At 45.7% G+C, this 25,205-nt stretch overlaps 2 protein-coding genes across 5 annotated transcripts in view; one reads left to right on the top strand and one right to left on the bottom strand.

The window, feature by feature from the left end:
- The window catches only part of fam184b (family with sequence similarity 184 member B), a 24,836-nt gene extending 11,002 nt beyond the window's left edge, over nucleotides 1-13,834 (top strand). The window contains exons 4-18 of one of the 2 annotated variants that reach the window (XM_076045642.1): nucleotides 31-166; nucleotides 930-1,081; nucleotides 1,537-2,082; nucleotides 3,972-4,079; nucleotides 4,183-4,487; nucleotides 4,733-4,883; nucleotides 6,253-6,372; nucleotides 6,457-6,589; nucleotides 6,899-7,029; nucleotides 7,368-7,483; nucleotides 7,618-7,989; nucleotides 8,123-8,237; nucleotides 10,698-10,805; nucleotides 11,990-12,402; nucleotides 13,698-13,834. In XM_076045642.1, coding sequence (XP_075901757.1) covers nucleotides 31-166; nucleotides 930-1,081; nucleotides 1,537-2,082; nucleotides 3,972-4,079; nucleotides 4,183-4,487; nucleotides 4,733-4,883; nucleotides 6,253-6,372; nucleotides 6,457-6,589; nucleotides 6,899-7,029; nucleotides 7,368-7,483; nucleotides 7,618-7,989; nucleotides 8,123-8,237; nucleotides 10,698-10,805; nucleotides 11,990-12,402; nucleotides 13,698-13,770 — 2,979 coding nt within the window. In that variant the 3' untranslated portion in view covers nucleotides 13,771-13,834. Of the gene's footprint in view, nucleotides 1-30; nucleotides 167-929; nucleotides 1,082-1,536; nucleotides 2,083-3,971; nucleotides 4,080-4,182; nucleotides 4,488-4,732; nucleotides 4,884-6,252; nucleotides 6,373-6,456; nucleotides 6,590-6,898; nucleotides 7,030-7,367; nucleotides 7,484-7,581; nucleotides 7,990-8,122; nucleotides 8,238-10,697; nucleotides 10,806-11,989; nucleotides 12,403-13,697 lie in introns of both variants that reach the window. The other variant, XM_076045635.1, reaches the window with a different exon arrangement.
- Nucleotides 13,406-25,205, bottom strand: haspin (histone H3 associated protein kinase). Of its 3 annotated transcripts, XM_076045653.1 has the most exons (17): nucleotides 25,051-25,204; nucleotides 24,673-24,824; nucleotides 24,236-24,364; nucleotides 23,954-24,085; nucleotides 23,637-23,789; nucleotides 21,904-23,347; nucleotides 20,962-21,106; nucleotides 20,726-20,853; nucleotides 18,815-19,003; nucleotides 18,500-18,585; nucleotides 18,266-18,334; nucleotides 17,996-18,087; nucleotides 17,573-17,652; nucleotides 16,885-16,973; nucleotides 15,908-16,050; nucleotides 15,695-15,797; nucleotides 13,406-14,905 (listed from the first exon to the last, which is right to left on the bottom strand). In XM_076045653.1, the coding sequence occupies exons 1-17, from the start codon at nucleotides 25,060-25,062 to the stop codon at nucleotides 14,704-14,706; spliced, it is 3,348 nt and encodes a 1,115-aa protein (XP_075901768.1). In that variant the 5' UTR covers nucleotides 25,063-25,204; the 3' UTR covers nucleotides 13,406-14,703. The 3 variants fall into 3 exon arrangements, 2 of the variants coding, with proteins under 2 accessions (XP_075901768.1, XP_075901777.1); XM_076045662.1 differs by lacking the exon at nucleotides 23,637-23,789; XR_012928956.1 differs by lacking the exons at nucleotides 13,406-14,905; nucleotides 15,695-15,797; nucleotides 15,908-16,050; nucleotides 16,885-16,973; nucleotides 17,573-17,652 and having other exon boundaries at nucleotides 18,011-18,087; nucleotides 18,500-18,664; nucleotides 25,051-25,205.

Raw genomic sequence — 25,205 nt, 5'->3', positions numbered from 1 at the left:
GCAGTTAGAGCAGTGGCTTTTCTTCCGCAGGACCTGGAGGAGGAGCTGGAGCTGGATCGGAAGCGCGTGTCGGAGGCGGAGGGCGGGGCCAAGCGGGCGGAGGAGGAGCTGGCGGTGGCCAAGGAGAGGCTGCTGCTGCAGGAGGACGAGCTGCAGAGCCGAGCGGGTAGGCTGCAGGTTTTGGAAAAGATCCTGACTGATCGATCTTGGGTTGGCTGAAGTGGCAGATGTCAAGAAACTCAAAAACAGCAATGGCTGAGTGTGTGTACGGACCAAAATCTACAATAGAAAGATTTGCTATGAATTGCATTTCAGGTCACAGTGGTCCTGTCAGCTGTTTTAAAGGCGTTTATTTTTGTATTGCAGTCTATGGGGAAAATCCTTTTAGGGCTTTGGTGTTTTTTGGGGCTGCAGTACCTCGAGTGGCCACTGGGAAAAGAATCGTTGCGCTGAAATATCAGATTAACAGAATCAGTCTGTTTTGAAACATCATATGATGGCTCTGCTCATCACTGCAGTGGGAGAGTAGAGTGCTGTTGCATTTATCTGCTGGTGTTTCAGGAGATAAGGTCGCAAAGACACAAGCTGTCACCAGGCAAAAGGGACCAGAAACAGGACAGGAAAAACTCATAGATAACTCAAGACATACAGGCTGAAAGTATTCAGAAGGTGCCGTCCTTTGACCTGAAGGACAAAAATCAGCTGAGCTCATGATTTGCCCCTGTATTTATTCTGGCTCAATATATGCCGAGGATGCAACAGACACATCTTAAATATTCATCCGCAGCAGGCCACAGCTGCAACAAGAGTCAACGTATCGTGTCTCACCAGTCGCAGTGTTGTTCTTTGGATTGCTTCTCTTCTGAAAAATTGCATTACAAAAAAAGACTAGAAATCTAAAATGGTTGTCTGTTGTTGTGTGTGAACAGAGGAGTTGCTGAACCGCAGAGGCTGCGAGGTGTGCGTGTGCGCCGAGGTGGAGGAGCTGAGGAGCCAGGTGAACCGCCTGCAGAGCAGGAACAGGGAGCTGGAGCTGCAGAGCAGCGGCCGCAACAGTGACCACGCCCGGCAGATCCGCCAGGTGAGGACCCTGAACGCACCGTCCGGCTGGTGAGCTGCACCTGGAGGACTCAGCACAGTGCGGCGCAAGGAGTGGCAGGGCTGCCTTGTGTATAAATCTGAATCAAAGCATTTTGAGAAATTGTTAAGGGAAGTAAATTTAACTCGGTACTCGGTATCAGTATCAGGGAGTACTAAAATGCAAGTACTCATTCTGTAAAAAAAAAAAAAAAAGTGGTATAGGTGCATCCCTACTTTTAACACTTTAACAATGCACACGAGGTGAACTGGGAACTCAGAATTGGCCATTCCCACACTCCCTGTGCGCCTCCTCTTCCTCTCACCTATGCCCCAATGTATGTCATTTTACCAACTGCTGCCGTAAAAAAAATAATAATGAACGCAAAGTCTCAGCAATGAAAATCAATAACATGCTAACACAAAATAAAACCACCCCCACACTCCTAATGTTGCCAGCACGCCGAGGCCCTGTCCAGCCTGCGCTCGGAGATGGTGCGAGCGCAGACGGAGGAGCTGCGGCGCATCCAGAGGCATGCGGACGACGAGAGGGACAAGCTGCAGAGGGACATGGAGAAGGAGAGGGAGGCCCTGCGGCGGGAGCGGGAGCAGGAGAAGGAGCAGGTGGAGAAGAACCGCGGCAGGATACGGCGGGAGCGGGAGGAGGAGAAGGAGGCGCTGCAGAAGCAGAGGGACGAGATGAGGGAGAGCCTGAGGAGGGAGAAGGAGGAGGAGGTGGAGCGGCTGCGGAAGGAGCTGGAGGTGGAGAGGGTGCGCGTGCGCTCGCAGCTGGACAAGAACATCGAGCAGGTGGAGGCGGAGCGGGCCAACGTGCAGCAGAAGCTGGAGGAGGAGAAGAAGAGGCTGGTGGAGAAGGCCGAGGAGGACCGCAAGCGGCTGAAGGAGCAGGTCCGCAAGGCCATCGAGGAGGTGATGAGGAGGCACGCGGCGGAGCTGCACTGCCTGCAGGAGGCGCTGAGCTCGGAGAAGAAGACCAACCAGGAGGTGAGCGACGCACGGTTGCGGCTATAAATAGTGAGACTTGAGAAAAACAGAAAAGAGAGGAGAGAGTCTGAAACCTGCTTTTTATTATTTCCACCAACGTATTTTTGGAACGCTTCTCTTTTATTCCCCCTGTTTCTCTGTCAGACATTCAGACTGACAGGCGATGCGAAGGTGCACTCTTATCTTTTAGTTTCTGCTCCAGTGAGACGAGCTGCGAGCAAACGGCGACACAAAGCTGTTTTTTTCCCTCCCTTTTGCTGAGGCGGCGTGCGCGTGCTATCAGAGAAGTCGCGAAAGGCATCGCAGCGCGGCGCATCAGTATTTCCCAGCGCCAACGCAGCGTCAACAAACTTTTCTGATCGTGCAGGGTTTGTTTTTGCTTTTACCGCATAAACACAGAATTCCTTTATAAAGTGGCAGTTCGCCCTGAAGATTGAATTTCACCCGTTAGTTACGCATCACTGTGTTGTTTTTGTGTCCATGTACCGAAACATAATGGAAGAAAAACACCACATTTTTCCATCCTGTCGCTATTTTATTGTCCATTTTTTTTAAAGATATATTTTGTGTTGAAAGGACAATCCTAACACAAAATGGTCCTATGATGTAAAAAACTTATTTTTTACAAGGCATAAAAGACAGTAAGGCATGGCTTTTTTTTTTTTTGCCTTACTGGCATGCCAATTAACACACCAAGCGCAGAAAAGGACAATTTGTGCATTTCAAAATTTCTAGATAGGCGCACTTCTCTTGTGTTACTTCGCTGAAATGAGCAGTTTGTATTATGGGGGGCTTTTTACGTCACAAAGGGCTGATTTTCACAGTAATGCCATTGCAGACTTTTTTTTCTTTTCTTTTTTTTAAATGTGGGTGACGCTTCACTGCATGAAAGCTAGTCGTCATCCTCCCTGCTAGCTGGCGTTGGCAGTGAGTGAGCAACTAGCATTGACTGAACTCTTCCAAGGTGGAAATAACCATAATAATTTCCCCTCTTCCTTTTCCCTACAATCTATAGTATAATTAGACAGAAGCAACATTTAGGTTAGCTTGAGTGATTATACCACGTTCATATCTATGTTACAGAAACTTGAAATAGGAGTATATACATGAAGTCAGCCGTGCTGACAGTGGATGTATAAAAACCTTAGTGTAAACATCACAGTGCCAAGACCTCTGGAGAGTCGGGTGAGGCCACACGAGCAGTACAGGGGACACAAGTGGGTTAAACTACTGGCTACATCAGGCAGAATTCATTTCCTTCATGAAACCCCAGAATGGTGATGTGGATTAAGAAATGCCACCAGAGCCTCCACGGAATCCGTTGAAGGCTCGAGGTGAGCCGGTAACGGTGGCAATTTCATTTTTGTGCGAATTATCCCTTTAAGTCTAGCCCTTTAAATTTGATCCATTTATCTGAAAACAGGTGCTTGGAAGCCCTGAAGTTAAACCTGTTATTGAGTCCTTTTGTCAACATCTTCCTATGTCATCCCAACCAACCCAGTCAGTCTCAAAGGGATTATTTTTTTATCTCTAAATAATATTAGAAGGCTGAAGAGTTGAAAGTATAAAGCAGCGGATTGTAGAATAAAAACCTGTGTAACATTAGTGTCTTGTCAGATCTGTTGGGCTTTTCATCGTCTCACCATCCTCTGAGGGGTGTCCCTGTCGGGGAACCAGGGGTCAGGACGCAAATGAAAATTTAAAATAAGAGTTAACGTGGAAATGTGAAGCGATTTTTATCACATAATTGGCTGGCCCGTGAGCCCTCTTATAACGTGCTCTCCACCGGGACTAATTATTAATTAGGCCCCAGTAATGAGGAGATGGTAATGGGGGTTGGGTGAAGGTGCAGGGGAGTCGATGAGTCCGGGTGTTTTTTTTCTCGGAAGGTGTGCGCACGTTTGGAGGAGGAGAGGAGGAGCGGAGGCGAGCTGCGCAGCGGGCTGGAGAAGGAGCGGGAGGAGATGAGGGCTAAACTCCGAGACGCTACCAGTGAGGTCAGAGGTCAACATGGGGGCCACACAACTGGGGTACTTTTGTAAAAACCCGCTCTACAGATGTGTGAGAAGTCGGCGAGTGACAGTGCTGGCGTGCTCTCAGATCTCCAGGCTGGAGCAGCAGCCGCAGCAGCAGCAGGACAAGAAGGAGAAGTCGTTGCCCCCCGAAGCTTCGCCCTCCTGCGGACCCAAGTGCTCCCGTTTGGAGGAGGAGCTCCACCAGACCCGCGGTCGGCTGGCCCGCACTCAGGAGGAGGCCGAGAGGCAGCGCGACAGGCAGCAGAGAGAGATCGGCTCCCTGAGGGCGGACAAACACCGGCTGGAAGAGAAAGTCCTGGAGCAGAGCCGGCTCAACACAGAGAGGAATCTCCTTGACCAGAGCCAGCGGCACGGCGAGGACCGGATCAGGTAGCCCGACCCAACATCTGCCGCCGGGACTCAAAATAACCGCGTCTTGTCGTCTCGTTGTGATCGCGTGTTACCGCGTCAAAAAGGGGGAGGGGTGAATGTGAGCTGCGGAATCTCTCAGATATGTCACGTTTGGAGAACCTCATGATTTTAGCTAGACTTAGTAAGTTAATGAATTATTTAAAAAAAAATGAAAACTGACATGTAGGTTAACTCTCCTTGCTCCTGGCGCCTAACGCCTCCAGGGCCGAGTGCGAGGATCGTCTGCGGGCGGAGTTCAGGATCGAGATGAACGCCGCCGTCGCTGAGAGCGAACAGCGGTGGCAGAACAAGGAGCAGGAGCTTCAGACGCAGGTCTCCGAGCTGCAGGCTGAGCTGAGGAAGGAGCAGCTGCGGGTGAGTCTCCTGCACCGACCAGCTGCCACCACCTGGGATCCAGCAGGTCTGCTGCTCCTGCTGCTGCTGCTGCTGGATTTACACAGCTGAATCTGTTCAGAACTGGGAACAACACATTACCATTACAAGCACAAGCAATTTGTCCTCATAATCTACACCTTAATAGGAGTAAGTCTGCATCAATAGTTGGTGCGCAATGTCCTTTTTCACGTCACGTCAAGTGAAAAGCTTTCGATGCATATTTCATTTAGAAGGGAACACTACATTAGAATGTGTCGTGATGGATGTTGAGTGAAGTGGGACACGTTCTCATTTGTCCCACTGTTGCTAGAACAGCCGCAGTTGTACATGTAAACATAGGCTCTGTTCAGGAAACATTGCAATGCACTTTATGATTTCGCAAAAAAGAGAGCGTTGAGCTAGAAATCCTTGTTTAAGTGAAAGTGCATCACAGGGTATTTTGTGTCATACAAGTGCAGTCGTAAAGCATTCCAAATATTTCAAATTACAATACAGAGAGTCTCCTGGTGCACTGTAGATATAGTGTTCGCACACAGGAGTTGTCCCAGTCGGCCCTGATTGAAATGAAGATGTTCCAGAGGGAAAACAATGAGGACAATGAAGAAAACACCTTAACAAGTCCGTCATTATTCAGCGGGGCGCGGAGATAATGTTTACACCAGCAGGAAGTCCAGAACACAGGCACATTCAGCTCAGCACAGCAGCCAGTTTGTGGTGAGGGGAGCTGCAAATCCCCGTATTCACAGAGCTGGAATCAGCAAATATTTGGCCTATTGCTTTAGAATGACTGAAAGGATTAAAGGATTATAAAAAAAAAAAAAAAAGGGAGCCGGCAATGACTGTCAACAACAAATATAGCCGCCTCCTGTTTGACCCACATTGAGTCTGGGTATCGCAAAGGGGGTTTTACGGCTGAAGCCCCGCTTCGTTAATTAATATCACTTCACCTGCGGTGTGATGAGAGCAAGGCCCGGATTGGATGCTGACCTGCGCGGAGCTTCGACAGAAGCACGGGGAGGTGATTTCTGCTCGCCGAGAGGCGTTCAGTCTGACAGACGTGGGTGGTTGTCGGGCGGGATCAAGCGCTCTTCACGCCATGTTTTTTGGGGAATCATAATGTGGGCTGTATTCACACACTGGCACGCACTGAAAGGCAACGTCGCAGCAGAAGAGCCGCAGCCCTTGTTTTAATTACGGCCCCCGTAAGCTTGTTCGGAGAGAACAATGGACGTGTTCGTCTGTGGAGTCTTAGACAAAAAGCAGCGTCTCCAATTAATTCAGCTCCGAACTCGTCATCTCGGCGGATGCTTTGAGGTGCCTCTAAAAAAAATCTCTCGCCAAAACGCAGGCGGAGAAGAAGAAAGCGAGCCCCGGGGACGACGGCCACGGCAACCCCGAAATCGAGAGGCTGCGGAAGGAGGTCCAGGACACCAAGGAGATGAACAGGAAGCTCAGAGATCTGTTGCAGGTATCGAGAGGCTTTTTTGTTTTTACAGTGTTAACAAAATGTTGCAGTCCAACCAACAAAATTTTTTTTTTTGCCCCGTTCCAGGAACCCCATGGTCAGTCGTCGGCCGCCGAGAGGCACAGTCACTCCATGGCCGTGCAGGCGTTGGAGAAACAGGCCAAGGAGGACGTCCTGTCTGAGAGGAACAGACTGCAGACGATACACCACCTGGAGCTAGGTAGCTCTCACACACACACACACACACACACACACACACACACACACTCACACACACACTGCTGCCACACGGACAGATGGGTACACTCACACTATACTCACTACAGACATTGGAATCACAAATTCAACAGTGAAGTTGCTAAGTTGCCATGGTTACACATCACCATGGCAACAGCAGATCGGTACCTGTAACACTGAGTCAAATAGAATTCATTGTGTGTTTTTGTGTGTGTGTGTGTGTGTGTGTGTGTGTGTGTGTGTGTGTGTGTGTGTGTGTGTGTGTGTGTGTGCGCACGCGTGCTGACATCAGAGAAACAGCGGGCAGAGTTGACCCAGCAACACACGGAGTGGAGCCGCCAGATGACCCAGAGACACATGCAGCAGATCGAGGACCTACAGGCTCAGCTGCAGGCGCACACGCAGATGATGGCTCTGCAGCAGGTACGGAACACACACACACACACACACACACACACACACACACACACACACACAGACACAGACTCACAAAAAACACATTTATTCCCACAGCTGGAGCCATAAACACACCCCTCTGTTTCTGTGTCTGCATGTGCTGGTTTTTAAACAGGGCTATAACCTCCCCACTGCCTGTGCATGTGCATGTGTGTGTGTGTGTGTGTGTGTGTGTGTGTGTGTGTGTGTGATGAGGTCAGAATTTTCTTTCAACCATATTTTGGAACCCAAATCAAAGAAATCATCGATGCTGAGATTCCAACGTTGACCATGTGCACTTTTTTCACGTGTGTGTTTGTGTGAAGGACCTGAAGCAGCAGAACCAGTACCAGGTGTTTGAGCGGCAGCTGGACGAGAGTCGCTGCGCCATGCAGGAGCTGCAGAGGGAGAACACCACGCTGAAGAAGCAGCTGAAGGACAGGTGGGACAACTTCCTCTCCTTCTTCGCACGTCAACCTCTAGCGTCTGGTCGGTTGGACGGTGACTGACTCTGTTTGGTGGATTTATTTATTCATTCAGATTTTCTGAGATCTTGTATCCACCATGCCCGCCCAGGTCAGTGCAGAAGAACCGCGAGGTGGAGAGAAAGAAGGAAGAGGAGGAGGAGGGCCCCAACGTGCTCGACAAGCGGGACGCCCAGCTGGAGGAGGAGGCTCAGCGTCTGAAAGAGGAGGTGGAGAAGCTGCGGGTGGAGATGGAGAAGCTGGAGGAGTCGCAGAAGCACTGGGAGGAGCGGCGGGAGGAGGACGTGAAGGACGAGGAGGTGGACGACGAGGAGAAGAGGCGGCGGGAGCGCGAGGAGGAGCGGCGGAAGGAGGAGGTGGAGCAGATCAGGAGGGAGCACAAGAAGGAGCTGCAGAGTCTGGCCTCCGAGTACAGCAGCGCACAGACGCACCTGCAGGCTCGCATCGTGGCCCTGGAGAACGAGTGAGTGGCGGGGGGGGGGGGGGGGGGGGGCAGGGAGCGGAAATAGGGCAGGTGGCAGTGACCATAACCGTGTGTGTGTGTGTGTGTGTGTGTGTGTGTGTGTGTGTGTGTGTGTGTGTGTGTGTGCGCGCAGGCTGCGTGAGCGGGAGGAGCGCTGCAGGAGGAGGGAGCCCCGGTGTGAGGACCAGCAGCTGGGGAGGCTTCAGGAGAGGCTGACAGAGAGAGATCAGCTCATCAAACGATTAGTGGTGAGAGCACACACACACACACACACACACACACACACACACACACAAAGTAACGATTTGTCCCTACTACTCTGAACGTGAGTTAACGAGAAGGAACGCCACCGATCCAATTATATACAGCAGGGGTCACCAACCTCTCTGAACCTGGCAGACACTTCCTGGGTGCTGAGTCATATGAAGAGCAACCAGTTTGCTACATACTCCTGAAATAAGTTATTATGATACCGATCTATGGGAAGACAATGGTCACATTAATGAGTTCTAAATGATTAGAGAGATAGATAGATGGATTGATGGATAGAAAGATAGAAAGATAGATAGATAGATGGATAGAAAGATAGATAGATAGATAGATAGATAGATAGATAGATAGATAGATAGATAGATGGATATGTTTTTGATCTCCAGAAGAAAATTTCGCAACAATGAATTAACAAGGTTGGAAAACATTCAATTTTAAATGCAGCCCAACTAGTTGTGCTATATTTAGAACAGGACTGTGTGCTTCTCATGTGGTCCTTGGGGGGTGGGGGGGCTACTACTCTGGGTGCCTGCAGGCACCGTGTCGTTGACCCCTGAAATACACTGTGTGCATGAATAGGAAAATGACAACACGTGTCCGTCAGCATGGATACAATAAGAGATGTTAAATAATATCCCAGTGTAACACACACTCCAACACACCGCTTCAGGTTTGTGCCGTTAGAGAGGCTATGCTGTAGACCTGGGTTGTGACCAGTGAGTTATTTGAGTTGCTGAGGCCTTCGTGTGGTCTCCAGCCACCCAGTCTGCTCATTCTGACCTCTGACCTCGGACATCAACGAGGCATTTTCCTGTCACTGCATGTTTCCTCTTTCGGGGATCATTCCCTGTAAAGCGCAGAGATGCTTGTGATGTTGTGTGAATCCCAGTAGATCAGCAGTTTTTAAAGTGCTACTTAAACCGCGTTCACCACATTCAGAGTCTCTTAAAGACACTTTATTTATCACCCCTACTTACTGATCCTTAGAGCCACCCTCCTCTCAGAGAGCAGCGGGCTGCCATTAAAGGCATCTGGGGTCAACATTCAGATCAGTACAGATTCAGATCAGTCGAGGGCGACTAATTGATGTTAATCCGAGAAAGCATGATTTTGACTGTGATGGGAAAGCGGATGACACCTGCGCAGACACAAGGAAAACATGCAAACTCCACGCAGAGCTGATCCTCAGACACTCCTGATAACCACGACATCATCTTCACAATCTTATCCAGGAGTTGAATTTAAGCCCTCACTTTATCTCTGGCATCGTATTTAGGGATGGGGGACATTAATAAAAAAACAGGATATGTTTGACTTATACCTGAAAAAAGCTCCACTCTTCTGATTTGTCACCCAGTTTATTTTTGGGTTCTTTCAAAAATATATTTGTTACAAAACGTGTCACATTTATTTGAGGCGATTGGGCTCAGCGTTCGTCACGACGGTGAGGCCGAGCCGACTGAGACTAAATATGAAACAGTGCCGCCCAGTTCGGGACACAGTGCAGACGTGGCTTGGTTGCCATCCGCCGTATTTTTTAAAAGAGCATCCAGCTAGTTGAGCCGTAGAGAGACATGTCGTCTTCAGGTTTCAGAAGATGCCAGGAATTTCTATTTCATCTTCTCCATCGTCAACATAGTTTGCTGTTTGTGAATTAGTCCACTTGGAGGACGTTGACAAAGCACTGATAAAACACTGTCCTGTTTAGAGTCTCATTCTCATCCACTGCTGCAAAGCAAGGAGAAATTAAAAAGAAAACCTGTTTTGTGTTGTATTGTATGGATCCATGCTTCACTGCCATCATAGCGCTGGTAATAAATTAAAACAGTCAGTGAACGCTTCATAATGGACTCAAAGAAGGAAAATCGTCCTGAAGCAGCGTTTCTCAACTGGTGGATCGTGACCCAAAAGTGGGTTGTGGAGCTGTTTTGATTGGATCACGGCTTCATGGGCACTTTCCCTATTTATTTTATTTTTATTTTTTTTAAAGGGATTTTAAAATATATATATTTACAGAGAAAATGTTTGCCATTTAATTTGCAAGTCACATAATTCAATTCAATAATGTCACTGATTTCTTTACTAGACATGATAGAAGGTGGGCTAGCGTTTTCATTTTTGTGGAATGAATCTGGGTCGTGACTTCATGATAAAGAACCAAAATGTGGGTCCTGAGACTCCACCAGTTTAGAACCGTTGGTCTAAAGATTTCCAAAATAAGCCTTCATTTTTTTATTTACGGCTCCTCATGAGTTTGAGAAAGTGAATTATTTTCCCCCCTCAAAGTGTCCCCTGCCCTCATCTCTGCCATCTGCACGGCACGGAGAAAAAAACAACAAAAAAAAAAAAAACCAGCGCCTGCAGACTGACAAAGCGAGCGGCTGTGAACGAGGACGCTGAGCCTCCTTCCTCTGTCCTCCTTCCTTCCTCCCCTGCAGGAGGAGAGGCATCAGCTGCAGCTCCACCCTCCCGTCTGCGGGGACAATGGCACCCTCAGGCCTCGCGACAGCAAGTCCCGCCCCGGGAGTGTCACGCCGACCATGAGGGTGAGTTGTGTCCGTTCTCGCCGTCGCAGCATCGGCAGCATGATGCATCTGCAAGCAAAGAAAAAAGAAAGGAAAGCGCCAGAAGCGCTGCTGGTTTTTCAGGCTCCAGCGTCCCTCCTGACGGATCGCCAGTCTGTCGGTGTTCCGTCACGCCGTTTCAAATTAGCTGGCGTTGATGCGGCCTCACGTGAATTATTAAAAGCAAAAAAAAAGGGAAAACCCCATATAGATATATGTGCATTCAATTTTAATGATGAGATGTGCAGCCCAGATCTGACCACGAGGCTCAAGGGCTTTTTAATGAGTGTATCATCGGAATGTTTCAGAGAAGAAAGGATTCCATGTCAAACCATCAGCGCCCTAAAGTGAAACTGGAGGCTGCGGAGGAGTGAGAGGTTCAGTTCGCAGTAGCTTGGTTGTCACATTAGGACAGGCGCTGCAGTGATCAGAGTCTGCACACCAGGAGTGTCAAATACACAGTGGGTCAAAATTTAAAACTTGGGAGAAGTCGCAGGCCAACATTGATATTTATTGAAAAAAAATCTTCCTCTTGATAGAACAGTGAACAAGTTTTGCTTCAACCTGGATCTTCTTCTTCTTCTTCTTCTTCTTCTTCTTCTTCTTCTTCTTCTTCTTCTTCTTCTTCTTCTTCTTACAAATATCAAACACACTCCTGAGTCAGAAGACGTGACAATCTGACGGCTGCATGTAACACTGAAAATCATTTGTCCTTCTGAATAATGATTGTAATAAAATTAGATAAAAAATACAAAACCACCGCTACTATCTCAAAACAAATGGACCTGATTAAAAGATGAATGGCAGAAGTGAATTACCTACTACAGTACAGCGTAAATAATCTCCTGAGTTCTGTGTACCGGTAACCTCACACTGTCTGAATCCTTTTGATTTATTTCTGGTGTCCAGTCAGTCCAGGTTGCTTTGAAGCTGCCTGATCCCATCTCTCACTAGTTTAGCCAGGTAGCCTCATGCTAGTTTAGAACGGGGCTGCGGTATCCAGGTTTGGGTGCTGCATTGATGTCGCTTTCTTCTTCAGAATCTCCAAATATTACTCACATGACATTTATTGCACACCTTTGACTGGCTGGTTGAGGATCATTGCCGTGTTCATGAAATGCAAAGTCCTACAAGTCGCCCTGGACTCTGCTGTTTGTCATCGACAGCGGAAGCAGACGGAGTCTCCCGCGTGTCCCACCAGCGTGCCGAGCGCCACCGCCACCACCTTCGACAGGAGCACCTTCCGCTCCTACACCTCCTCCTCCTCTTCCTCCTCCCCCTCCCCCGCCTCCCTCCATCAGCACTCCTCCTCAACCCTCCCCCACCAGTCCAGCTCCCACGTTCACCCCTCCCCGCACTACTCCACCTCCTCCCTGCCGCACAAGCACACCTCCCTGTCGCTGGGCCAGCCCTCCTCCCCCTCCATCCTCCGCTCGTCCAGGTCCCGCACCTCCTGCATCCCCCCGACCCCGGCGCCCACCGCCCCGCTGCCCGTCTGCCCCTTGCCACAGACGGGCATCCGCTACGTGTCGCCTTCCTGCCAGGATCCACACACGTACCTGCAGAGCCACTCAAACAGGTAGGAGGAGCCTCGTTGCATCAACACAGATCAAAAGAGCCTCATCTACTGGTACTGATACAGGATGTTTCTAGTGTTTCTGAGCGTTGTTTGTTTATTAAAAGCAGCTGAAAGCAACTGCTTCCTAGTTATAGATGGCAAAAGTATGGATTCTTATGTAGAAAAATAGTCTGGTAAACGTACAAGTACTGATTCAACTCCTTTACTTAAGTAAAGATACAAAAGTAAAAGCTCTGAAATGTACTTAAATTAAAAAGTTCATTTTTTTTATTTTTTTTTATTGCCTCCCTAATGAAAAAATACATTTGCAATTAGTTTTTGCAAAAATGACAAAGTTGTAGCAGAATCATCTGGACTGAACTGACCAGAGGTGTTGCATGAGCACCTGGATCATTTTTTGGTTCTCTTGATACTATAGTTTCTTTTTCTTTTTCAACGGCAGCACAACCAAACTGTAATCACTAATGCTTAGGACCAAGGAGTCATTATTGAATGCTTACACTTTTAATAACAATAACCAACGTCATTTTCTCCATGCTTATTTTTGTCTGTACTGAAAACTGAACTTTTACCCCAAAAGATGAAGGAACTCTAAATAATCCCCCTCTGAAAGATCATCTATCTTTATATTTAACTACACAACAGCATAGTTCAAATAGCTCCACTTCAAGAAATAGAAGTGAAATAATGATAGGGTAATGACTTTGCAGAGAATTTGTATCTTTTAGATACAAAAGCAACAAGCATGTTTTTTTTGTTATTTCCCATCTTTGTTCCCAGTTTCTTTATAACTCAATGTAAAGTGAATCCCAAGACTTCTTTTAATATGATAAAAACCAACGCGTATACACAAAAGTTTCTCCAAGTTTCTTCAGCAGCAGCTCAGCTCACAGTCAATTCCTGTTTTCCTCCATCTTCTACTGGGACTGGGCCAGCTTGCGGCAGCTGCTACCTGATTATAGCAAAATGTTAAAGAGGCTGATTGGTCAGGGTATGCTGAGACTGACTGAAAATGCTTTTTTATTGCAAGTTGGCAAGGTGGATAGATGACATTTCAGTCATTTCAACAGTCCACCCCTTCTGCAAAGTTTACATTTTCGGAGAACATGCAGTTCTTATTTTAATATTTTTTTGAATTGGAAAGAATAAAAAAAAACACTATAAAAAAAACATTTTATTTAATGGCCAATGGCTCTCATTTTGGTTTGCAACCATTTCAAATTAAGACACGCTTAAAAAACAAAAACAAAAAAAACAATGCTATTTTCTAAATAAATGTTTATTTGTTTTTGTAGGGGCCCATATCTGGAGCAGAGGGGGCGAGAGGAGCTGAAACAGGAGTGGTTTACCAAATACTTCTCCTTCTGAGCACAAAAAAAACACTACAGCAAGTGCATTTCCCCATAAACACACACACTCATCGCTTCTCGCACACATCAGTTTGCTTTTCACACACGTAAGCACACGAACGTAACACTAAGAGAAATATGGGCTCATCACCAGCAATGCCATCTCTAACATTGCCTCAAAGCTCAACCAAAAAGTGCTTCTCAAACACATGCCTGACCTCTTCTCTCTGAACATTGGCCTGCTGGATCTCCTTTGTATAGTTTGAACGTCTCCAAATCTTTTTTCTTTCCTCTCCCTCTCCTTTGAAGCGGTCTTCCTTTTTTTTGGGGGGGGGGGGATGAAATCTTTGCTCCGAACTCATCCCACTACTACTCAAAGGCCAGTGGACATTTCTTAAAAAAACATCTTCCAAGTGTCTTTTTTTCAATACGGAAGCATTCGACGTATTCAAGCTGAGACCTTTGTCGGAACGGATAAAACACACAACTTCTCATACCAAAATGAAGCTTGTTTTAATGCAAAAATGTACGATAAAGATATTGAATAAAATATTTTGTTTTTGTACATGCTTCCATTTGTGTGCAATGGCTTAACTGAACTTGTGGGGGTGGGGTCTCTCCTCTTGAACTGTAGCTGGACTCCATAATTGAAATAATAATAATAAAAAAGTTTTATTCTTTTTCAACATCATGAGGACAAACGACCTGGTGGATGCAGCAGATCCATTGTTTACCAGTAACATGTGGACCGATTACTGCATCATTTTGACATTGCCATTTTAATTGTCTATGTAAGACGACGACTCTGTTAAGACTTTACATGCCGTGACCTTATTCCTCCAGCCGGGTCGCGGCAGGGATCGATAACTGCTGATACGCACGGGGGGTGGGGTGGGGGTTGATGGGTAACGACGGACGGACAGACGGACTGCTGACTGAAGGGGCTTGGAGGTCATCGGAAGAGGGGGCTGTCCCGCAGCGCCTCCGTGGCCGAGCCGTACTGAAGGACGCTCTCGTGGAAGCGGCTGAGCATCTTGCGGGCGTCCTTGGCCGCCTTCCCTCCCGCGGCGCGGTACTTCATGGACAGCAGCTTGGAGCACAGGTAATGCAGCCACAGCACGTTGGTGTGGGGGTGGTAGTCGCTCCAGTTGTTCCTGAGAACAAGAGGAGGAAAGAATTCAAACTGATTCACAAAAAGAAAGACTTGGTGGCTTTTGCAATCACTAAAAGAGCAGTAATTGTATATCTAAACAATCTGTTAAGGTTTTTTTTTTTTTTTTTTTTTTGCATACTTATACAGTACCAGAAAAAAACAGCAGATATACACTACCAGTCAACAGTTTGGACACTTCCTATTTAATGTATTTTCTTTCATTCTCAACTGTTGACATTGCGGTTTGTCACTGAACACACATGGAATTATGTAGGAAACACAATTCCATGTAGGAAATATTGTGTAGGAATCAAAAGTGTTAAATAACTCAAACACGTTTTATATTTAAATTCATCAGAATAGCCACCTTTCATGACAAGCATATTTAGAGTTATTTAACATGTTTTTCTTTGCTGCATGATTACATATATCTTGCTCATATATTTGATGTCTTTAATATGTATCTAAAATGTAGAAAGTACAAAAGATAAAGAAAAAACATTTCACTAGATAGTGATTTATGCAAATTTTGTTCTTGGAGATTATATGGTGGTTTTAAAAATAACTGAGCACTAGAACTATAAAACCGTCTAATTTCTTTTGAAATTGATTTGGATTAGTGAGACACACACGGCATGTACACTGACACACTGAAGCAGGTTCAATTGGTGTTTCTGTTTGTGTTTGCTCAAAAAAACATTACTAAATTGTTATTTTTGCATATGTGAATCTCGCACCAATAGCCAGCAATAACGGCCCGACACCATGTCCCAAACATTCATGCACTGACCCGTTCTCCTCCCTCATCATTCGGTAGATGTCAAACTGGTAATCCCCCCGGCCCATGAACAGCTCCTCGTCTGCAGAGATGTCACAGGACACGGTCAGGTCATCTGCGGAGGGAGAGGGGGTTCGTGGGGGGAGACAAACGTGTTTGCCATTAGTGGGCATGGTTCACCAGAGGCTCAGGATCTGTGCCACATTATTATCAAAAGCTCCTGACCGATTTCCAGTCTGGAGAGGGAGTAGTCGATGATGCTGACCAGCACCCCCTTGGTGTCTAGCGAGTGGACCTCCCCGTTCAGGAGGAAGCTCCCCTTCTTGGCTTTGGTCGGCCTGACCAACACGTTGCCCCAGTGGAGGTCCCTGTGGTAAAACATACGGAAAGTCAGTCGAGCACAAGGGTGGGCAAACTCTTTGACTGGTGGGCAACAATGGGTTGTAAAAATTGACAGAGGGGTCGGGCTAGGAGCAGATGGAGGTAGTGTTTTGGTGACCGACCTCATAGGAGAAACAAATATATTATGGGATATGTAGAAGACATGTTCTTTAATGTCAATTGAAAGTGAAGAAAAGTGTTACAACAAAATATCTGTCTTTGAGGCTCCGTGGTATTCAGCTCTTTATTGAAATGACTCTTAAAACGCTGGAAAAAATGGATGAAATACAGCTATTCTATGACTTACTATTAATATAACTTCTTCAAGTTCGGCGGGCCAGATTAAAAAGCTTAACAGGCCACATACGGCCCCTGGGCCATAGTTTGTGTTTCTTTTTGTCCTGGCTTGTCCGTTTTCTCTTGTTTAGTCTCCCGTTTTTGGTTTTTGTTCATTTTTCCCTTTACAAACATCCCTGGTTTTTAGTTTTGTTTATCATCTCAAATAACTTGTTCTTCTTTTCTGCAATCCGGAGATGTCTGCATTTTGGGTGCCAGCTCCTCATCACCTCCATCCCACAGTGACAGTCGGAGGCACTTGGCCTATGTAAAAGTTCATGTAAACGTTCTGACCAATGAGGCTCCTTTGAATCAGCGCAGTTATCTTTTAACACGATGACAACAGCTGTTTCATGGCCAGTGTTCGGCATGCAGTGAACACTGTTGACCGGTGCACCAAAAACTCTTTTTCGGGGTTTTAATTCTCACCTCTGGGATTTTGGCGAGACAAATGTGTGTAGTTTGTGTTGTGTCGGGTGCTCTACCTGTGTTCAAAGTGAAGCTCCTGCTCTGCAACGGACAAGGCAGCGGCAACTTGGTGCAGGATGCTCTTTGCCACCCCCAGTGATGACAGCTGAAAAAAAAAAAAAAAACCCAGCTTAAATTAGTCTGCATCATGAGATAACGCAGTCATTGCTTAGGCTTCTTAGGCAGGAATAATGTGCAAGATTCTTGCAATTAATGAAGGCAGATGTTTTTTTTCTTCACAGCCGCTTCAATCTTCTGCATTATCTCCAGCAAACACAGACCATCTCACTGACATTTAGTAGCAAAATCTCTCTAAAAGGACGTTTGCCGTAAAATTTATGCGTATTCATCATAGATATGTCAGCTTCTCTTCATTCTTAAAGCCACCGAGCCAATGCAATGAACTGTGACTTGTGGAATTTGGCTAGAGCATAATCTGTTCTATTCAAGTACCTAAAACTATGGCAGCAGGCAAAACTGGCACAGATTTAAACTGCAACACAAAAGTTGAGGGATAATTCACTGGTCTGTTCAGAAAGAATGAATACAAACAGAGAGCTGACCTTGAACCTGCGATAAACCTGTGAGGGGGGCTGAAGAGCTACAGTATCTGGCTAAATGTAATGAGCAGTGAGCGATAGATGAGTGCTGAAGAACGCTACATGGAACAAAGGGAATTTAAAAAGCAGCCGTCGGTCTGCTTACCGTTCCATTACTGTTCTCTAGGTCAACGCCTCCGAACTCAAACTCCAGGATTATGAATATCTGATCCTTCTGGAAGAAATCTGAAAATAGAACGAAGTGAGATCTTAGCCTGGACAAAAATCATTGAATGGTCTGAAAGATTTTTAATTTTTTTTTGCCGTTCTAGTGGCAAGTGAGTGACTTCGGCTGTGGCATTAGCGGCCTGTTCAATTATACCTTTAATACAGGTCACAAAGTACTGTATGTCTGGTAAAAGTATGCAATGGTAAAATCCTTCCAAAAATCAAAGCAGTCCATGGTGCATTTTGAGGTTAAATACAGCAAAACTAGATAATGAACAACCTCATCTGGCCAGAGACATGGTGGGTGAGTGAGTGAGTGGGTGAGTGAGTGAGTGAGTGAGTGTTATTGTGTCTCCCTGACCTGGTCTGTCATTCTCAGAGCCTTTGAGCTGGTCGAACTTGTCCCACGCGTCCAGGAAGTCTGGAGGATAGCAGCCCTGAACACAGTGGAGGCTGCACAGGAGCAAATCAAGTTACGTCTCCTCACAATGTGGAAAAATAGACGGTAACACACACACACACACACACACACACACACACACACACACACACACACACACACACACACACACACACACACACACACACACACACACACACACACACACACACACACACAGAAAATACATACTCCATGAGTCCAATGAATCCATGAGTCTGATTCTGATTCTGCGTCTTTTCTTTCAGGCTGCTGAGCTCCCTTGAAGAAAAAACACAGCAGTCTTTAGTTTTCTCTTGTTCCAAGTTGGAGTATTTAACTAGTGACTGTATAAGGTAATTGTAATAACACTGTTAATACACAGACAACAAACTACACATAAGTGTATAAAAAAAATCAATGTGGTGACATGAAGTGCTGGTTTACTTTGAAATGATGATTTCATGAAGAATCTCTCCCAAGGTCTTCTGGTCTTCTCCATTCACCTGCTCGCTGCCCTCTACTGGAATTAGCTGTTAGGACAGGCACAGCCATCCATGCGGATATAATTATCTGAATGTTGTTTTCTCCAACCACAAGGGAAAGAAAGAGCTAAAACCCTCTTAATCAGAAGTCATTTACATGGTTCTACATTCATTCAGTTTGATGTTCCTCATGCAGCAGCATTTACGCGAGCTCAGTGGAAAGAGTTGAAACTTCCTGCCAGCAAGCCAGCAACACACAGACGCATAAACCACGTACTTTGAGCGCCACGGTTTCTCCTGAGGCGTTGACGGTAGAGAAGACTTCACCGAAGGTCCCCTCGCCGATCTTCACGCACAGCTTCATGCGCTCCGGCACGATGCACTCCTCCCATGGCAGAGGGCGCTGCTGGTTACACTCGGCATACACCTTCTCTGCATCTGACAGGTCAGCATCCTCGCAGTCGACCTGCAGCAAAACAGGGGCCGAGTTTAGAGAATGCAAATACAGTAGAAATCTATCTAGCTATCTATATATCTCTATCTATATACATAAATCTCTCTCGCTCTATCTACACATATATGTATTAGGACTGGGCAATATATCGAGATTTTAATCGATATCGATATGGTATGAGACAATATCATTTATATCGATAGAATTTATTCTGCATTGAAATTACTATATATATTTCTTCCCTTGAGCCGCCAGTTCACAACTGTTTCTCCTCTCACTCGAGTTTACTGAGCCCCGCCTCTCTCGCTCTGTGAGTGGAACCCCTCCCCCGCAGCCCGTCTCGCACTTCGCTCAGAGCAGCGGAAAAAATAGTGCCCGAGTGCGCGGCTGACGACGAGCTGGTTAGTAAAAAGAAAAACAATGGTTCAGTCATTTGGAAGTGGTTCGGATTTAAAGTTTCAGATGACCATCAGCAAAATGTGGTTTGTAAAGTGTGTCGAAAACCTGTTGCAACCAAAAGTTCGAGCACAACTAATCTCTTCCGACATCTACAACTACGGCATAGAGTGGAATACGAAGAATGTGCTGAACTGCGTGCCGCCACCGAGACCACGAAGCCTCCACAGCCTCCTGCCCAGAAACAAACCACACTTCAAACTTAGGGTTGCCACCCATCCCGTTTTTCCCAGAATTGTTCTCTTTTTTCACCACCTGTCCCGGGAAAAATAAAATCTCTCCCGGGACAAAATTTGTCCCGTTTTTTTTTAGGGAAAATGACAAAACCTCATTTGATTTCCGTCTGTGGTCTAGATAGGGTTGCCAACCCTCCCGTAAAATACGCAATTGTCCCGTATTTGGCAACTAAAAAACCTGCCCGTAACGAACTGATAAAGACGCACTGCACTTTGTCCCGTATATTTCGGGGACGCCTCTACCCCCCCCAAGTGGACAGACTTGACAGTTTTTTTTCTCATTGTTTTATACAGTATGATATTGTGCAGACAAAAATAAATAAATAAAGGTGCCTGTTTGACATTTGCTATGAGGCTACAACTGATAACTTCTAAATGATAACTGCTAAAAATATCGAGATACAAGATTTGTTCAATATTGCCCAGCCCTAATATGTATATAATGTATAAATGGGTGTGTGTATATATATATATATATATATATATATATATATATATATATATATATATATATATATATGTACACACACACCCTGATTTTAACTGATTTTCTTTTCTTTTATTATTTTCTTTTTTTAATCATTTTCAATTTTTAATCTCTCGCATTGTTTTTATTGTCATTTTACCTGTAAAGCGACTCTGAGCACCTGTAAGAGCGCTTTATAAATAAAAATTATTATTATTATTATTATTATATATATATATATATGTGTGTGTGTGTGTGTGTGTGTGTGTGTATATATATATATATTTATTAGTTTTTCTCCTGTCTTGCTGAGAAGTTTGTCAGTTAGGTCTGAGACCTTGTCTTGTGTTTCCTGTTTATTTTCTTCAATAGGTCAACTTGGGTTTGGACCAGGAACTTTTGTTTGTTTTGTTTGGCAATCCTAAACTCTGAAGATAAGGAAAACACAAAAAGAATCAACTTGTTTTTTGTGACCTTTGACCTCAGCTTGGTTCCCCATACTTGGGAATGGGAAGAGTGGGGGGGGCCTAGGGTCTCCCCTACGGGAGGGACAGAACACACTGAATTCTCACTCACCAGCTGCGACTGTAGGCCTTTGGGGAGCGACGAACGGAACGGCGACGCGAAAAGATCCTGACTGACGTCCACCAGCTCGGCCCTCCTGGGGGTGAAAACTGAGGCAGAGTTCTTTGGCGTGTGCAGCACTGCAGAGGAAAAGGGCCGCGAGGGTGGAGATCAGGAACAACTTAAAAGACACTTTTCAATATGTCGCTAAAGAGAACTCAACACTGGTGTGTTTGTGTGTGTATTACCGACGCCCTTGCGGTGGACGGAGAGAGCAGCTTTCAGTCGGCTCCAGGTGTGCGTGTTGGGCGTCAGGTCCGTCAGCAGGGAGGAGAGGTTGAGCCGACTCACTCGCACAGGGGTGGACAAGGTCATGGTTGTTTCCGGCAGCCCCTACACAAAACGGTAAAAATCATTGTCTGTCAGTAAACTGATAAAAAACAATTGTTACATGAACTGTAACACAAAATCCTAAACACCTGATTGAAAGTTCACATCACAATATTACTTTTTCTTGAGATAGAGCCAATTATTCATTTAGAATCATATATATGTATGCATGCATGTATGTACACTACCAGTCAACAGTGTGGACACAACCTATGAATTTAATGTCTTTTCTTTCATTCTCATGACTATTGACGTTGCAGTTTCTCACTGAAGGCATCAAAACTACATGTGAGCACACATGGAATCATGTAGGAAACGATGAAAGTATAAAATAACTCAAATACATATCTTATTTAAATTCTTCAAAATAGCACTTTCATTATTTCATTATTTAACATGTTTTTCTTTGCTGCATTATTACATATATATTGTTTATATATTTGATGTCTTCAGTATCTATCTGCAGTGTAAAAAGTTGTAAAGATAAAATACATACATAGATATGTGCATGCACATATCTATGTATGTATCTATATCTACATACACATATATATGTATATATATATATAAAAATCTGGAGACTTTTAAATTTAATGTGACAACTTTTGTATGGTAAGTATATTTCATCCTTACCACTGGAACAGACTCACTATTTATTACCATTTGCAGCTTCAATAACATATTTCTGAATTGTTCACACCTTTTCGCTGAGTTTCAACACTGTTTGCCTGTCAACTGCAAAGGAGTAATGACTGCCAGTGACCGGGAGCCTCTGAGAGGTTCAGCTTTGTGTCTCTCACCCTTGGCTGCTTGTGCTTGACAGTGATCATCTCGCTGATGCTGCAGTCCCCGGTCTTGTTGTGAGCCGCTCGTCCTGCGTTGAAGCCGGCTAAGTCCTTGTTCTTCCAACGCGTGACGCTCAGGCCGCTCACGCACGCCTTCCTGTTGGTGGCCGGCCGGTCAGTCGACGTGCTTCTCCTTCTCTTCTTCTGCTGCTGCTGCTGCTGCTTGGGAGCCCCAGAAGGCTTTTTCCTTTTGCGGGAACCCTTCAGACTTTCGTCCTTGTCCGAGAAGCTGCTCTCTTGAGAGACGGTGGAGCCTCCAGCTTTCCCGGTTCCTTTGCTGCTTTGAATGTTGTCACTCTCAGACTGGCGACTGTTTGTTAACAGGTCGTCGCTTTTGCAGTCGGACACGTCTGTGTGTGCTTTCACATCGTCGTGTCTTTCCTCTACAACAGACACTCTCTTTATTTTAACTTTACATTCATCTCGCAGACATTCCTCCTTCAGCTTTGCCGTCAGCGCCGCTGCCTCCGCAACAGCATTTTCAACCTCACCGCTGTGTCGAGACTGTTTATTGGACGCCGTCGTTCTCCTGGAGATTCTAATTGGACGCGTACTATCATCGTTGCTCTTAGCGCAACAAGTTTCACCTTTATCGGCTTCGGCGGCCTCTTCCTGCTGCGTTAGCTCATGGAGTCGCAGAGGACACAGCTTTTCCAACTTGACGGTACATTTTGACCTCAATGCTGCGGCAGCCGCCTCGACCAACCAGGCCCCTCGAGGAGAGTCGGCCGACGGCTTCGTCCCCACGATGAGCTCGTCGCTACCAGAAGGTTCCGCAGCTGCGGGCGACGGGAGCTTCTCCGACGACGAGACCTGAGTCGGCGCCGAGACCTCGCTCTTCTGACCGTCAGTCGCTGAGACTGCGTGTTTGGAGGACTCGACTGATTCCCGAGACAGGGAGGCGACGCTGTTTTTAATCTTAGTCACAGACAGCTGGAGATGAAACGGCGACAAGGAACAATCGGTGGCGGGGATGCTGTTCAAGACATCGTTGCGGCTTACTGAATAGCTCGGAGGACTATCGCTAACAGATATGCAATCAATAATTGTCCGTTTGTCATGTGGCGCTGCAAATGGGGTGGAGCAAAAACGGGGTTTCCTGCGGCAGAGGGCGAGGCTGTTGTTAGCCGACCCGTTTAGAGACAGGTCTTGTAAGGAACTGGTGCCGTTGAAACTGAACACATCGGGAGCATTCCCTGAGCTCTCTGTGCTCGACACCTTGAAGACCGGTGGGAGCTTCCTCTTCTGACCTTGGTGAGCTCTGGTTGAAACGACACCCCTTGCAGTAAAGTCATCCGAAGAGTTGAGTATACTGACTGCCGCCTGAGCTACTTTGGTTCTGGAGCAGCCTGCAGGCATACGGCGAGTCACAAAGCGATCAGCAGGAAGAACTTGATCACTGAGGAAAAGAAAAGAAAAGAAGAGGAAAGTGAATTTTGTAGCGAGTCACTCGAGCAATGAGCAAATCTCTGGAAGCGGTTTTAACATTCGAACAGAACCTTTTAAGACTTCCAAATACTGTAGACATTACAGTCATTTGTAGCAAGAGAAGCACAGACAAGACGAGTGCAAAGAAGTGATACATCATTAATCTAAGCTAAATTTCAGTCACTTATTTGATTTAATATCTCGTAAAACTGACAAAACTTTTGAAAGCGTCAAAACACTCAAATATATTAAATGCTTACTTTGGGCCTGTCGTCCTCTGCAGTACACTTTTTTGACACTTAGCACTTTGCGCTTCTCTCACGGAGTCTTCTATAGTCTCACTGATCCATGAATTTTTATTCTTTTTCTTTTCTTTTTCTGTGACATCAAGCGCAGCCGCCAGCTGATTTTTCCTGTCGTGCAGGAAAACAACAACAACAATAATCTAAATATTTATAATATTTTTTTTAAAGAACTCCAAGTAAATGAGAATACAAAAAAAAAAAGAAAAGCAACAACTTCTCAAGTTGAAATGAGCTGGCATTTATGAATATTAGATGTTGTTGGTTACACAAACCTGCTTTTACGCTGACAGAGAAGGGGCCTCCTGATATTCTCCTCATCACTGCTGGTGTCCGTAAGATGCGGCCTGACTTTTCTCGTAGGAGGACGGAGTGCTCTAGCAGTGGAAGGTGGCTTTCTCTTTTGTCTATTAGTCAACACATTAATAACAAACTGATTAAATACCAAAAAATGTGTTAATACATGTTTGTTTTTTAAAACTACCCCCCACCCAAACCTCTTGTAAATATGATGGAAAATACATAAATACGATGACATCACCCAAAGTAAGACAAACCTGGTTGTTTTGGTCTGCTGAACAAGCTGGAAAGAGGGAGACGAGGGATCATTTTCCTCATTGAGGTTCTTCTCTTTCAGACAGGCAGAGCGCACCACTTTGCAACCCAAACCCTTCTTCTTCTCCTCTCTAGGACAAATTTAGATTTGGAAATGCACGGACAGATTAGTAGCTTCGAAAATGTTACAAACATAGGCAATTCTGTTTCGGTTGAGCTGGTTATTAAGTAGCATACTTTAGAAAGTATTCTGTGTCACATTGCATGCATGAAAACGCACGTCTGTTATTTACCCTGATGTCAAATGTCTATTGCTGCTCAATTGCACAGCTGGAGTAAAATTGTAACGATGATAATAATTAACTTTTAATAGGAATTGCTGTAACTTTCTTGTTTAAACAGATAAGCATTCGGGGGCGATTAAAAGAAAATTTCTTACCTCATTTTCATAGTTTTAGAGGGTTGTTCGAACACACTTTCGTCACCGCTGCTGTCGAAGGCCTGCTTGCGGTCATCGGGCAAGATCCATGCCGACAGTTTCTTCTTCTTCTTCTTCTTGCCGTAGGTCTTTAGAAATATCGGCTTAGGTGGCTTCATGATCAAAAGTCAAACGATAAAGTTGATTTTAAAAAGAGTGTTGGTGGGGGCTTAAGAACGTCTGCAATAATGTTTCCACCAAAACCTTAACCTTCGCTCGCTTAACCTTAGAATCAAGCTAGCTAAACCAGCAGAGTGTCGGGCGATTCAATATATGCCTTATCTTATAACTTAGTTGAAACATGGCTGGGCAGTTTTAAAAGTGTGAATATTATCTTACCAACTCATTCATTTTTATTAGAGTCGTCCCGCTCTCCACCCGCTTCTTCTTGTTCAAACCGGTGGACACCGACGATTGGTCGGTGTTGTCCGTACAGAATTCGAGCTTCGAGGTTAATTCCGCCTACTTTCTGGTTGCGTCATTTCTAAAATCTA

This window comes from Nelusetta ayraudi, unplaced genomic scaffold, assembly GCF_046127955.1.
Source record: "Nelusetta ayraudi isolate G7.1 ecotype Tasmania unplaced genomic scaffold, CSIRO-AGI_Nayr_v1 ptg000004l, whole genome shotgun sequence".
In the NCBI taxonomy this organism is placed as follows: domain Eukaryota; kingdom Metazoa; phylum Chordata; class Actinopteri; order Tetraodontiformes; family Monacanthidae; genus Nelusetta; species Nelusetta ayraudi.
Note: the sequence above shows the minus strand (reverse complement) of the source record. Positions and strands in the feature narration are given on the sequence as shown.